We start from the raw sequence: 16223 nt of genomic DNA on the forward strand, positions 1-16223 counted from the left end.
ACGTCCTGTTAGGCTGGGTGAGGTCCCCACACCGCTGTTAGCATCTGTCGGTATTCAGACGTACCTCTTTACCACCTCGACTTTTGACTATCACAAAGCAGTAGGACTTCAATCCAATAAAACTAGATTCTATAAAGAGAAGGTTGAAATAAATCTGACAGTGAAATGAACAAACAGAAAAACCAAACCAAACCAAAGCAAGGGGTGGAGAAGAGAGAGGGAGGGAGGGAGGGAGAGGGAGAGAGAAGTCTGCAAATGTTTGCAGGCTACCGTTTTCTAGAGATTCCATCACATCTTAGAAAGCTCAGACCCACCATCACCCTGATGCACACACCTACCCACCCGACCCACCTCCCCTCCTCCCTCCCTGCTGACAAGAACCCTTCCGCTGAGCCCTGGAACTCACTGTCCGTCATCAGCAAACCCTTTCTCTTCTTAAACTCCTCTGAGAGGAAAAACCGTTTACCTTTTTGCCCGGACTGGAAACCTTTCCTCCCCTCCTGATCATACCGCTTCCTAGACTGAAGCAGATTATCACACGATGCAAAATTAAGCTGCAGAACGTATGACTGTGGGTATGAGGCACGTCACGCAGAAATTCTTAATAAATACAGTAATAGATATTTTACAAACACGAGCAAGAGACTGACTATCCCAGGAAAAGCGATGAGTTCCAAGTTGCGATTCCATTATAATCTCTCCCCTCTCACTTGGTCAAGAACTAAAGACAAAAACAGAGAAACGGGGCAACTGCCACCAACTTCAAGGTGACATTAAACTAGTGACACCAAACTGAAAAAAGGCACCAAGGGCTGACTCAAAATTGCCCGTCCTGAGAACAGCACCACTGCATGAAGTCAGTGGCAAATGCTCTGGGGAAACTGATGACCCAGGACGCCAACTGCTGTGAGTTCCCCCTGCTTACGCCGCAGGGCCCCGTGTTTAGAAATACACTGAGCAGAAATCCAAGGGAACCAGGATTCACTAACGGAATTGAGCGTTCCTTCAGTGTTACAAAATCACTCAACAGACCGGATGTAGCCGTACTGTTTCCCAGGCCAGGTCAAAACGACAACATTGCAAAGAAATCTTGCTTCCAGTACAAGCGGTTTGTTTCCCTTAACCTACAGACAAGTGACAGATAAGCTTCTCCTGTGGGGATGTCCACAACTCTGTTCGATCACTGTTCTCCTGGGTCACCCCCCACTGAACTGGTGTCGTTGAACGTCACTCGCTGGGATTCCATCACAGTATCTGATAGGAGAACTCGGACAACACTCACACGGTACGCAGAGACGAGGAACTTCTACCTCTGAACACCAAACCTAGCATCATTCGAGGATAAACAAACATAAAAAATAGAAGCCGACAACATAGCCTCTTAACATAAATAACAATATCAGAGAGAAAGGAAAACCACCAAAAATACGCAAGGTGTCGGTCGGTGTTACAGGACGCCGCCCAGGACAAAGCTGATTTTGGGTGTCGTGAGAGGGAGAATCGGTGCAAGATGAAGTTTGGGAAAGCAGCTGCTTTCAAAAAATTAACGAGGTAGTAAGAATTTATCGATGATGTCAAAAGGCACACTGAAATGAAGAGAAAGAACCAAAATACAGAAGGAACTTTAATTAAAAAGAGCCATTGTACGTTTCAGCAGAATCAGCACCAGTACAGAATTATGCTGCCAAAGTCCATGTCGATGATGCAGAGAGAAAATCCGAGTGGTTCTTCTAAGATACGTTAGGAGAACGGGAGAAGAGAAAGCCCGGATATCTGGTGATCTGGAAGAGAACAAAATAAAGAGGACAGCCCCAATGGGCCAAGAAAGACACACACAAAATACGCTGAACGAAACCAGGACTTGTAAAATGGATTCAGAAAGCTCATCGCGTGCCAGGCTCAATTAACAAAAGCTAAAACATTTACATATGACCTGGGACAAGTAATGAATTCTAACAGCAAATGACAGTTTGCTAAATATTCAGAAAAGAAAACAGCAACATTTACAAGGGAAAAAAAAAATCAAGACGTAGCAGAACCTACGTACAGCATTTTGAGAGACAGAGATGATATCCAAGAATTCTAGACCCAGCTAGAATCTGGTTATGTCCTAGCAACTCTGCATCCAAATACACTTCTTATCCTGGTATTTTCTCTCCCTTTCCTGGTCGTGATTGTTTTGACTTATAAGCTGGAACCACGTCAACATAGCACCAACAGTAATAACACAAGAAAAGATTGATCGTGCTGATTAGATGCAAACGAGTGACAGATGTGGCTGACAGCACATCCCTCCAGATGTTGGCCTGCTCAGCCTCTGTGACCTGGGCTTTCCTGCACTTGGCCCTAGCCTCCTCCTCCTGATGGCCTCCCTGCCCTGCACGCTGCAGGCAGCCTCCCGTCTCAGGCCTCTGCACCTGCTGTGCCACTGCCTGGAAGGCTCTACCTGCCCCGCCCCCCGCACCCTCCAGCCCCCGGCAAGGTTCACAGCCTCATGTCTCTTCTGTCCGTCCTCAGTCACCGCCCTCGTGAGCCACGCCTGGCTGCACGTGCCCACATGCAGCCCGACACCTCGCACCCTGGTTCTGTCTCTACCGCACGCATTACCATGGGACCCAGTGCACGTGTTCGGCACTTGTGTTTACCGACTCCTCCCCACACTGATGGAAACACTGCGATGGAAGAAGTTCCGCCTAGTTTCCTCCTTGATGGGCCCAGAGGAATGGGGATCGGTCTCTATGTGGCGAGTGAGTGACGGTGTGTGACCAGAAGAGTACACCCAACTGCTCAGGATTATGCTGACTTTAGCAAAGGTGTCTGACACAGCATCTCCCATCCTTCTTATGGGTGAAATCTCCACGCGTGGCACTGCCCCCTTTATTCAGTAAACTGAAAAGGGGGCGTAGGAAAACACCTTGGAAAAATGACTCAAATTTGTAGCTTCAAAACAGAGAAATAGAGAATGTTAGGTAGCAGAGGTAAGACTTTCCTCAAAATGCTGGGATGGTTCAAAACCAGATAAAATGCAGCTTAAATAAATGTACAGCCTTAGAGTTAAATTTATTTATTTTTAATCTGTGACAAAAAACTTTTCTTTTTTTCTTTTTTCAATTTTCTTTAGTGTTTATTTATTTTTGAGAGCAAGAGCGTGAGTAGAGGAGGAGCAGAGAGAGAGACAGGGAAACACAGAATCCGAAGCAGGCTCCAGGCTCCGAGCTGTCAGCACAGAGCCCGACGCGGGGTTCGAACCCACAGACCGCGAGATCATGACCTGAGCCGAAGTCGGACACTCAACCGACTGAGCCCCCCAGGCGCCCCGTGACAAAGAAGTTTTCTTGGTTCTCTTCACTTTACTGACTTTTCCTTCTTAATCTCCTTTGCGAAACTTTCCATGTCTCCTCCACGAAACAACTGGAGTGTCCAGAGTTTAGTGCTCAGACCCTTTTTCTCCAAAGACAAACTGCCTCAGTGATGTCATTTTGTCCCCTGGCACTGTCCATGAGACACCGTCCCCCAGGAACCTCTACGTCTCTAGCCATGACCTTTCCTCCCGGCTCAACAGAAGCACCTTCTTTCTAACCATCTCTGTGATGTCTGTCTGAGAAGTCCAGTCTCACCAGCCTCACTCCCCGACACTCGTCCTGCTGTCCCCCCCTCCGAGTTACTTGTAAAGAAAAACTTCTTTCTAGCAGGTGCTGACACCAAATGAGCCAGGAGTCGTTCCTGAGCCCTGTCTTCTTACCACAGATAAGCCGTGAGCAAAGCCTGTAGCTCTTGCTACACCTGACGAATGCTCACACCCCACGGTTAAAGCCCGCACGCCAGCCATCACCACCCCCTGCCTGCACCCCCTAAACTACCCTCAGGCCCTCTGTCCCCATGCTCTCCCCACTGTGTATACTCTCAGCCCAGCAGCTACGGGGACTCGCCTAATGTTTAAGTTAGACTGTGACCCAGAGACACCTGGGTGGCTCAGTCGGTTAGGCACCCAACTTTGGCTTAGGTCACGATCTTGTGGACCGTGAGTTCGAGCCCCTTGTAGGGCTCTGTGCTGGCAACTCAGAGCCTGGAGCCTGCTTTGGATTCTGCGTCTCCCTCTCTCGCTGCCCCTCTCCTGCTCGTGTGCGCTCTCTCTCTCTCTCTCTCTCAAAAATAAATAAACATTAACAAATTTGTTTTTAAAGTTAGACCGTGACCCAGTGGTTTCCAATCGTTCTCAGAATTCCACCCACAGCCTGTGCAGTGAGTTCCCAGGCCTGAACCCCCCCCTTCTACTCCGGCCCCAGCCCTCGCTGCCTTTTGTCTCCTCCTTCTGGACGGTTTTCTTATTCCCTCCGGTCTCTGCTCAAGTGTCAGCTTCTCAAGTAAACTCCCCCGACCACTCTCGGTCTACAAGTTTCTTTACAAAGGGAATTCTCCCTTAAAACCGTATTACAGATGCACTGTTTCCAAGGAGTTCCCTGTCCCACCTCACGGTCTCGGCGCCCTGCCACCATGGGTCTGTAACGTCAAGTCACAGCTGCCGCCTTCTAAAAACGTACTGATAATGTACCCTTTGTCTAGAGAGCGTCAGCCAGACTCTAAGGAAGCATTCTGAGAAACTGTTTTAGAAGTATGTTTCACCAGAAAAGAGAGGACACAATCCCTCTACTCAAAGATGCTTTGCCCAAAGAGGCGCACTGAGGATGCCATGACACGGTCATTATCTGAATCCGAGATGTCCTGCAGCGATATTTTGTGTAACTAAAATACACAGAAATGTATTCAGTTAAAAAAAAGGCTACTCTTCGCCTATACAACTGTTCTACCCAAATATAACCTAGTTTATATTTAAAGAAGTGGGATGCGATCGCGAAATCGGTTATAGCACCGCGGTAGGAAATCTCTGTATCTGGGGACACTGGAGGCAAAGGAAGAGGGTTCTGGAGAACAAGGGAACAGAGTTAACATCCTGACATAAGCCGAGGGCAGAAATACAATTCTAACCGTTGTCAGCACAACAGAATGTCGGGAAAACACCCAGATCGGCTACAACAACCCTATTCCTTTCCCCACCTCCCTCAAAACAACACCAAAATCTAAAATTTCTTCAGAATTGTAAACGCTAAACTGAGGGTAGGCATTCCTTATAGTTTAAGTCAAAAACCAAAAAGGACGACTGGTGAGCCAACTGGAGTTTCCTTCCCGACTGCCCTGATTCACTCACAAAGTGCACAGAGCTGCTTCAGACATGTGACAAGACAGTGGCATCCAGCAGCTTACGACCTGGCCCGCGCTCACTTCTCAGCCGCCCTCTTTGTCCTCAAGCATCACGTTTTAGCCTTTGCCGCTCCTCCCGGGGGATACAGAAGCTCCAGGCTGACCCTTCCGGCCCCTGCTACACCTTGGAGCACCCAGACTGGGGGAACTTCCCACTTGCGAGCTCTGTTAACCTGTGGCGGTCTCCGATCCAACCCCGTAGAGGTTGCTGTGGACAGAGGGGATGGTGCCCAGCCTGCAGGGATGGCCTGGTCATTTCTGAACTTCCTTTCTTCAGATTTTCAAAAGTAAAGGAAGATACCTGTGCAGGTGAGCCTACGAAGAGCACTTCAGCTTGTGTTTTATAATAGCGATGTCTCACCTAAAGTCGCGTCCAACGCAATTCAAACTGAGTTATTTCCACTACTGAATCCACGTTTAAGATCTTTACGGATACAGTATAATTAAAATGTGTTTCTACGTAATTCGTTATGACTCTGCAGTCCAAGGACAGCATGCTCAGGGCTTTCGGTACTTGTGCCCCGTCAACTTTTAAGTTTGCTAGGTCTCTTAAAGTTCCCCCTAAGTCATTTCTCTTGGACGTGAAAACGGCGCATTTAATGTTTCCTAAAAGTATGGGGGAAGGTCACGTCTTGAACACACAAGTGACCGCCTCCTGTTGTCCCAGAGAGAAGGTGCATGTACTCAAAGGCAGGGGATGGGCAGGTAACAGGCACCTTGCGGGGGGAGAGGGGGGAGGGGACCTCCGCGCCTGGGCTGGGAAAACGCTGTGCCGGTCGGTGTCGGCTTCTCTTACGGTTTCTCAAGAGAAGCCAGAAATCCACGCAGTCTCTCGGTGCCTCATGCTGGCAACTCATTCAGAAAACCCCACGAGCATGCGCAGGCCAGACGAGACGCAGCTGTTGGCCGTGCATGGTTTGGGGCCTCCAGTTTCCAACCGTTCACGAGCGATGCTCCGGAGAGGACAGGCAGTGCTCGTCATTCTGTTTCTAGTGCTTGACCATGTGAGAGCACTGCGGACACGCACGTCCGAGAGTATTCATTTCCCACACGGTGGGAGCAGGAATTGTATTCGCGTTACTTACCCTGCTGACTTCCTTAGGAGCCGATTCATCTGGGGGAAAAGGAAGGGAAAACACAATTAGAGACTCTGAGTAGCTTCTGAAATGCAGACTATGTCATTCACGCTCAATAAACTAGAAGGCCGTCTGGCTATGCTTCCTATTATAAAATCTAAGAATTTGGCCTCAACCATCCCTCAAGTAAAGGTTACACATGATAGAGTTAGAGGTACGTGCGGAGCTGGAGGGAAAATGAAATACCACGGGTCATTTTCGAGACTGCCTTGTTAGAGGCTCTGAAACCGTAGCATCTGCAAACAACCTTCTAGATGCCACAACCGCACGGACATCGCAAGTGACCCTTAACGTCTGTGCTGCCGGGTTAATTACAGCATTCCTTCCCTGCTGGAAGAAGACGCGTCCCCGCACGGCACCCTGGTCGAGGCTCGAAGACCCCGGTCCACGATGCCGCTCTGCACCGTGGGTCCCGGGGGCGCTGGGGGCCAGCCCGTCGGCAGTGTTACCGCAAAGCGAGATTCGTGGATGGGTGGCGCCTGGTCTAGGTGAGACGCTCGGAAGGGCTCTCCCCGAGGGGGGGGGGGGGGGGGCTGGCCACGTGACCCGAACATGCCTACGTGGCCAACAGGGTACAAACAACAAAGTGGCCAAGACTCTGCTCGAGGTCACTGGTTCCGACCCACAGCACACGCGTGTGGCCCTCGCCGAGAGGGACTGGACCGGAGCCCTCCCTGGGAGGCCACCCGGAATTCCGTGCTACTGCCGACTCGTGTCCTCACCAACCAGATCGTGTCTAAGTAGCAACATTAGCGCACACCGAACACGCCCCAGAGCTCGTGTGCTCCGTTACTCGAAAGCACGGCCGGACTTATCCCGACGCTGGCAAAACCGCGCCTCCCGAGTTCAAACGGGGTTCGCGCTTCCTCTTTCGACATCCTTGAAGTAAACGGCTGAGTCCCGTCGTCTGCTTTTTCCTCATCTTTCTCCAATTCGCTGCTTATTTCCACAGACACCAAGTCCGGTGCCAAAACGCACGGCAACCGGCAGCCTCCAGACTGGCCCCTGAATCCAGTATCTGCCCTGGCGACCGTACTCCACACGCACGCATCCGCACGCACGCACAGATACGCACACACGCATGCGTACAGCCACACATGCGCAAGCAGGTGCGCACACGCGGAGGCACACAGGAACTCACCCACGCACGCGTACAGCCACGTGCATGCAGGCGCACCCACGCGCACCCGGGCACACGCGCACCCACGTCCGTCTTGTCCCTCAGATGCTTCAGAACGGAAAGGCAATCAGATTTCAAAGCTGGCTGCATAACGACTTCACCTGGGGCCGTTCGGAAGTGACCAAGTGTGGCACCACGGGGGAGCAGATGGGCAACACGCAGCCCTCAGTTTTGCAAGTATTCCATTAATACACACTTGTTGACGACATACTCCTTCTAATTGTTCCCTAGCGATTTGAGTACTGCATCTGATTGCCCCGAGAAGATCCCTAGGCACGTTACAGGAAAAAAACTTACGTTGCCCTCCACGCGGAAATGCCATCACAGCAGTAGCCTACCTACTCTTCGACTCCCAACCCCTTACCTCTCCTGAAGCCCCCTGGAGACGGGAGGAACCATTCCATTTGATCATTACCACCAATTTCTTAACGGATTCGAAAGGGACAAAGGCTTCTACGTTTTTAATTTTTATCTAAGACGTTCAGTAAGTGTGGTCAAACGTCCCAATGGATTAGGAAGCACATAATGAAAAGCAGCCATTGTACAAACAGGTTTACTCTCCGGACCGAATGGCCTTCCCGACTGTGGCATGTGGATCCTTCCCCTCTCCAGTCGTCACTAAGATCTGAAGGCTGGTTCAGATGTTCCCTTTGGTTTCTCCTTTAGTTGTACTTGGCACTTCTCAACCTTGAGCGTGGGTAAGATGCTCCACCAGGATGTATTTATAAAAACCGACTAGTGTTTGCTTTAGGGGCAATATAAAGTATTTGAAAGAAAAAATTTTACCCATAGCTGATTTCTAGGTTCCCACCATACGCACGGATTCACAAATGTACCCGTATCTCTCCCCCCAACTCAGGAGTCAAGTTTTGTTAAATGGATGTCATATCTATTATACTTAGGGAACGTGGTATTTTAGCGGAAGAAATTAATGGGCACAGTGAAATCTGCTGGAAGAAGGAAGCTGCTTCCTCTTTCCTAAATGCGGAATATTCACGTAGCCGAACTCTCTTGCCCAAAGAAAATGCACACACGTGGAAGAGAGCTCTTAGAATGTCTCCCCTATGGAAGAGTGGTGCCTCAAGGACAGAGACCAGGGGCTTGGGGCATGGACCACTGTTGGAAGCCCACACCCACAGTCACCTGGGACACTGCTTCGGGCAAGCTGGCCGACTCCTTTGGCCACCTTACAAGTCTGACCTGAAAGAACATCCTGCCGACATAATTCGCTTCTGAAAAACAACTTTCCCCACAAAGACGTTTTCAAAGAAACGGAGCAGAAAATCACCCCATCTTCCTCATGCAAAACATCTCACGATCGCAGGGGAAGAGCCCAGGGCTCAGACTGTCTCCTGAGAGCCCACGACTGCCATGTCTCGGTGCCCTTCCAACATGCACTGAGGACTGAACTGTCGCCACCACGGAGCACAGAGTTCAGCAGGAAAGCTTGTTTTAAAATGAGGGGCGCCTGGGTGGCGCAGTCGGTTAAGCGTCCGACTTCAGCCAGGTCGCGATCTCGCGGTCTGTGAGTTCGAGCCCCGTGTCGGGCTCTGGGCTGATGGCTCAGAGCCTGGAGCCTGTTTCCGACTCTGTGTCTCCCTCTCTCTCTGCCCCTCCCCCGTTCATGCTCTGTCTCTCTCTGTCCCAAAAATAAATAAACGTTGAAAAAAAAAATTTTAAATGAAAGGTGTTGGGGATCATGGAAAAGTAAGGAACTGCCATGGATGCAACATTCTGAATAATTCACGAGCATCGAATTAGTAACAAGAATGTTCACAAGAGCAGATATAGATTTTTACGCAGCTGTAGGGGTTCGATTCACATTTGTTTATTTAACAGATATGTACCATGTAATCGTTATATGGCGGGCATGATCCCTGTTCTCAAGGCGCTCACACTCTGGCAGGATAAATAAACAAGAAAACAAAACCTAATTTGAGAGCGGGCTTGTTTATAACTGTTTAAAGAGACACTTATTTTTTAACAACAGGAGAAAAAAAAGAAAGGATCTTCAATCTCAACATTATTTTAGTAACTTTTCAATGTCTTAGGAAGAACAGCTCATGGAATAAAAAACCGAATTTCATTTCTATAAATAAATGTTCCCTTTGCTTTCTCCTTTAGTTTTGCTTGGTGCTTCTCAAACTTGAGCATGCATTAGACGCTCCACCAGGATGTCTTTATAAAAACCAACTAGTTTTTTGCTTTAGGGACAATTTGAAGTATTTGATTCATGGGGATTACCTTCATGGGAAGTAGTTAACTTTGACTATTTTATAAATCTTTAAAACTCTGCATACATTCGTACTTTCATTTTTGTGATCACTTTTGCTATTTTCTTGATGTGAAGTGGGATTTCAGGAATGAACACACACATAATTAGAACGTAAAGGAACTTCTATGTGACAGCTGATTTAAGTTCTGTGGCTGCTTATCATGTCCTCCTTTATTCTGTGGTTAGCCTGTGGCTTTATTACTCTACGTCCAGAGAAGGTATTTTGACCAATTCCTACTTTTTAAATTGATCGATCATTTCCTTGACGTATAACATACACTTTTACTAAATCTTCCTTGGGTAAGTTCTCTACTTTCAGCGCTCACTCTACTGGAGAAGACAGAAGTCCAAGATGTCACAAACTGGTATTATGCATCCGAAGAAGAGACACAATGACCAGAAGTGACAGAAATTGGTGTTCTCTGGAAGGGCTTCCCTGTGCCTCTATCACTTTGCCTTCTGGGCTTTGCAGGCATTCTAAGATTCCTAGATGGAGCATATCTGTCTTCCTATTGTGGAAAATACTTAGTTCCTGTGAAAATTAATACGGCCAGCCAGCTTTTCAATATACAGTTGATCACTGAACATGGGTTCGAACCGAACAGGTCCACTGATAACATGGGTGTTTTTTTTAATAAATACAGTGTAGTTCTGTAAATGTATTCTCTCTTATGATCGTATAATATTTTCTGTTCTCTAGTTTACCCTGTAGTAAGACCACCGTACATCCATTAACTTACAAAATACGTGTTAATATACTGTTTACAGGATTAGTAAGGCTTCTTCTGGTCAACAGTAGGCTATTAGGGGTTATGTTTTCTCGATGTTCGATCACAGTGGGGGTAGGGGGAGGCAGGTCGGCACCCCGAAGCCCCTCGTGACTCAGGAGCTGGCACGGCTCCCTTCAGCCTCCTCCGGCCGCTTCTGGCATTCCGCAATAGCTGTGGCGCTGTCTAAAGTCAGCTGTCTTCTTACAACAAAGCACTCTGAATGATTCCATCCCCACGCAGTTATCAAGCACCTAATGCTGCCAGACGCTGAATAAACGTCTCAGTTGGCACGGTCTGAAGGGAAGGCCTTACATCTCACGGCTTCGAGACATCCACCTGCACAATGACCCACCCCAGTGGGTGGCGGGAGCCGGCTCCAAGTCATGGGGGAGGCAAATGGAAACCATCCGACCATGAAGCCTGCTCAGCCTAGGGGCTCCCACGCATGCGAGTTAATTTCCCTATTTCTTTAGCTAGTTTTATAAGCTAAAACTAAAAGCACTTCAAAAAAGCATGAAGGAAATGTAACGTGACGTTCCTAGGATATTACGTTTATACTACTCAATTAATACACTGCTACTTAAAATACAGGCTTCAGAAAGCTCTTCCATTCCTATCAAAAAATAAACAAATTCCTTTGCTTAGGATTGAAGTCCTCACAATTTGGTTCCGCTCTCTTTCTCCCACTGGAATACACAACACACAGGACTCCCTTCCCGCCCCAGTAAGACTGGTCTTTCCAGAGCCCCAAGCAGGATTTGCTAACTCTTAACTCAAAATCTTCATACCTTCAAACCACAATTATTGAGTATCCCCATCACGTGCCTGGTACTCTTGTAGGGGTCTGCAACACACCTCAGAACAAAGGAAAAAGACAGCAATCCCTGTCCTCATGAAGCTTAATTCTAAAGGCCGGAGGGGAGTCCATAAACATGATAAAAAACTAAATTATATGGTGAGTTCCAAGTGGTCCTGCCTCAAAGTGGGCACAAAGCAAAGCAGATTAGGAAGCATCGGAGAGGAGAGTGATGGGGAAAGGGCGGGAGCAGCACCAAGTGCAGCACTAAGGTGGTCAGTGTGGGCCCAGGGCGGGCGGGGAGTTGTAAAAGCAGCTACCTGAGGGAAAAGCATTCTAGGCAGAGGGATCGGCCCGAGCAAAGCCCCTGAGACATGAGTTTCCCTGCAGTTTCTTGCCGCCAAAGTTGATTACCCTTTCTTTCAAGAATTAGCTCAATTTGGATTTCGCCCATGAGGCCCTCTCAAAAGCAACAGGCCCGCCACATCCTTCACTGTTTTTATGCACTCCTCTCCTGCTGACAAAGCAGAGTGCTACAGAAAAAAAGAAAAAAGAGAAGAGAAGAGAAGGGGAAGGGGAAGGGAAAAGAAGAGAAAAGAAAAGAAAAGAAAAGAAAAGAGAAGAGAAGAGAAAGGGAAGGGGAGGGGGAGGGGAGGGAAGAGAAAAGAAAAGAAAAGAAAAGAAAAGAAAAGAAAAGAAAAGAAAAGAAAAAAGAAAAAAAGAACCTGCGAAAAAAATTTTTAAAAATTATAAATAAAAAATTATTGAGCTTTCCTAAAACTCTTACAATGTCTGTGCATTTTAGGAAATATCTTTATCACGTTGCTTCAATATCAGGGATGAGGAGACATGAGAAATCCAAAGCTTACCCGTCTTACTTATCACAATGGCAAAGTCTATAGCATCTATACGGTCTGGGAGTTTTCTGAGGATGGGAGAACCGTCCCAGGACGTACTGGTCACCTCCAGATTCCCAAGATTCTCCAGACTATATGTGACTCCATGCAGTCTGGCTCATCACACGCTACCATGTCAGCAGAGATCTCAACTGAAAACCGAAAACAGTAGAAGATCCTGGCACTAAATAGATGATAAGCACTAAGAATTCCGAAAAAGGCTTCAATTTTACGGACTCGATCTTTTTTCAAATTGCAATCGCCATGAGGAAAACTAAGAACAAGCTGGAAGTGTGCTGCCCGAGTTTCTAGTTGTCAGCAAACCTCTGACTGCACTTTACAAATGTGTCTAAGTCACTCGTGGGTCTGCTGTAGCCTGATTACTACTAACTGAAGTCTCCCCTCTTTGGAATTCACTAAAGCCGCTCCAAGGAAACATAGAGTAATGACCGGATTATGTGTCCACAGAGTTGTCGCACGCTCACTGCACTCACTCTGCAGAACATCGAGTGTGCGGGAGACGGAGGGAGTTGAGAATTCTGCCTTTCTTTTTGAGTTTCTAAGTGCGGTGAAAACAGCAAGACTTTTAAAAGAGTCTCATTGCGGGGCGCCTGGGTGGCGCAGTCGGTTAAGCGTCCGACTTCAGCCAGGTCACGATCTTGCGGTCTGGGAGTTCGAGCCCCGCGTCAGGCTCTGGGCTGATGGCTCGGAGCCTGGAGCCTGTTTCCGACTCTGTGTCTCCCTCTCTCTCTGCCCCTCCCCCGTTCATGCTCTGTCTCTCTCTGTCGCAAAAATAAATAAACGTTGAAAAAAAAAAGAGTCTCACTGTATTAAAACTTTTTTTATCAAAAAAAAATCCTCAGCATCTGGAGAAAGGTGAGGATCGTGAGGGGGTTCTCTTTCTGCCTGAGACCGGCTGGGCGGGGCAGCCCAGGAGACCCGCTCAGGGAGCTGGTCCGGCCAGGCCGGGGGACAAGGTGGTCTCGGTGGGAAGAGGGCAGCAGGCCATATGCAGGTGAGGGCGGCCGGTGTGAAGTTCACTTACATCAGGGAACTGCTTTTCTCTAGGAAAATGTTCATTTATATCGGACGCTATGTTTTCTTTACCACCCAAAGGAATAAGAGAAACCAGGCGACTGCTCAGTGCCCCCGAGATACTAACAAAAAATACTAGAACTGAAAAAAACTAGAACTGAAAAGAATTTAACTGTCCGCCATTTTTAGCACACTGGCTCTTTCTTGTTACCACAATCCTACGTCTTCAACGTTTCTGGTATCCGTTAAGAAATTACGACTTTTAGGTAATTCTGTATTAACAGACTTTTTCGTTTCAAAGGCAGCAGTTTATAGCAATGAATCATTGAGTGCTTACTTTCCCTTTGTCTGAGGCTTGTTATGGGTAACATTGCCTACAGTAGGAAAATAATAGGCCACTTCTGTTCACGCAGGATTAACTGCCACAGAAACTTCCAGTCATAAACAAGTAGAAAACCAGACAAAATACATGAAACAAAAGCTTTTAGACACTGGTCACACCAGGCAGTTCAACACGGTCATCCCAGAGATAAAACATTTGAAAAGAACTTCCACGCTCATTCGGAATAAACACTCACAGCAACGAGGAATTTAGTGGGATCTTGTTACCCTTACAAAGGGCACCTGTGAGAAACCTACAGGTGAAAGATTTAAATACCTGATGGTGAAAGATTTAAATCCTTCCTTCTCACCGTCTCTGTGCAACATTATCCTAGAGGTTCTAGCCGCCAAAACAAGACACAAAAGTGTGTGTGTGTGTGTGTGTGTGTGTGTGTGTGTGTGTGTGTGTGTATCTGGACAGGTAGGCATACACATATAAACTTGTAAGTTGCATACAATGTATATTACATGTAAATATCATATATGGAATTGGAAAGGGATTGGAAAGGGATTTCCAAGGGATTGGAAAGCAAAAAATAACACTCTTTATTCACAGAGGACGCGAGCCCTCAGCTAGAAAGTCCTAAGGAATCTTCCCAAAAACCCACTAGGATGAATCAGTGAAGTTAGTAAGGTCGTGAAACACAAGATGAAAAAAAAAAATCAAGGACCAAATAGAGACACACACTGTCAGGATAATGCCAATGGCCAAGAAAAGCCAAGTCAATTCAGAAAACTAAAGAAGTTGGAGAAGCCCCACGACATCCCAAGAGTCTCTGCAGCGATTATCAACCAAAGCTGGGTGGTACTTTTTTCCACATCCTCAGCAGCATTTATCTCTTGTCTACTTGGTAACAGCCGTGCTGACAGGTGTGAGGTCACATCTCATTGTAGTTTCTATTCGTATGTCCCTGATGATGGGTGATATTAACGTTCCATAATTTATGTATGATTTTATTTCTCACTTATACCTCAGCAAAGCTGAAACAAAAAGAAAATAGTGCAATGGCACTAACATAATGACGGACATGCAGTTCAGTGAGCCCCAACAAAATCCAGAAATAGACGTATCCAGACATGTGATTTTTCAACAGAGCTACCAAAGTGATTCACTGGAGAAAAATCATCTTTTTAACAAATGCTTCTGGAAGAAATAGATATTCATGTGGCAAATAACAAAAACAAAAATTTGACCCTTACCTTACATCACATATACAAGTTTACTTGAAATGAATCACTGACCTATATACAAGAGTGAAAACTACATAAGAGAAAATCTTGAGTTAAGCATATTTCTTGGATTAGAATAAAAAACTATAAAGGAAAAAATGACAAGACAGACTTTATCAAAATTAAATATATTGGCTCTTCAAAAAGACTGTCGAGGAAACAAAAAGCCCACAAAAGGAGAGATACAGAGGATTACGTATCTAACAAAAAACTTATACCCAAAATATATAAAGCGATCTTACAACTCAATATTAAGATAATGAATATCCCCAACTTAAAAATGGGCAAAATATTGGGACACCTGGGTGGCTCAGTCAATTAGGTGTCTAACTCTCGATTTCGGCTCAGCCCACGACGTCACGGTTCGCGAGATCGGGTCCTGTGTCAGACTCTGTGCGGACAGCACGGAGCCTACTTGGGGTTCTCTCTCTTCCTCTCTCTGTCCCTGCCCCATGCATTCATTCTCTCTCTCTCTCAAAATAAGTAAACAAATAATAAATACAAATAAATAAAATAAACATATATAAACATATTTATAAAATAATATAAATCAAAATAAATACAAATCAAAATCAGCAAAACATCTGAACAGATGCTTCACAAAAAAAGACCTAGAAACGGCAAACAAATTCATTTAAAAAATGGCCAATGTCTTCAGATATTTGGGAAAGAAATGCAAACTGCAGCTACCATAAGACACCATCCACACCCATTAGAACATAAAGGAAACGGGAAAAATGGGAAGCAACTGGACGCTTGTGAGCTGCTCAAAGTGTGCTCTACCCAAGTAACAAAACATCCCTGAGCAACAGAAATGAACAAAGCAGCACACCGGTGACCCAGAGACGCGATACGCTAAGTGAGGGAAAGCACACACGAACACGACACACGGGATGATGCATCTACCGGAAACCGTGGAAGCAGCACGAGAGGCAGCTCGGGGGCTGCGGGGGACTAGAGACGGGGGACAGAGGGGAGACTGGCTGCACAGGGGGACACGGAGACATTCTACGACGTCAGAAATGTTGGCGTGGTGGTGGTCACGTGAAAACTCAATGAACTATACACTTACAATCGGTCAGATTTACCGTTCATAAAATACACCTAATAAGCCGATTAAGCAGAAAGCGGTGTCGTGGCTTTAGCTCAGGGTGAAGCCGTTCTTTGCTCCACAGTTGGCTTGTGTTTCCCTCAAGACGCCATCCTGACCAGAATGTCCTCTTGACCTCCCCCCACTTCGGGGCCAGCCGGGGCCCCGGGGAGAA

General features: G+C 47.0%; 1 protein-coding gene across 3 annotated transcripts in view; it reads right to left on the reverse strand.

The window, feature by feature from the left end:
* Window positions 1-16223, reverse strand: part of PDE10A (phosphodiesterase 10A) — a 348967-nt gene that overhangs the window by 109810 nt on the left and 222934 nt on the right. For all 3 annotated transcript variants that reach the window (XM_047859675.1, XM_047859674.1, XM_047859676.1), the window contains exon 3: window positions 6345-6373. In XM_047859675.1, coding sequence (XP_047715631.1) covers window positions 6345-6373 — 29 coding nt within the window. The remainder of the gene's footprint in view (window positions 1-6344; window positions 6374-16223) is intronic.

The sequence above is a fragment of the Prionailurus viverrinus genome, chromosome B2 (genome assembly GCF_022837055.1).
Source record: "Prionailurus viverrinus isolate Anna chromosome B2, UM_Priviv_1.0, whole genome shotgun sequence".
Classification (NCBI taxonomy): Eukaryota; Metazoa; Chordata; class Mammalia; order Carnivora; family Felidae; genus Prionailurus; species Prionailurus viverrinus.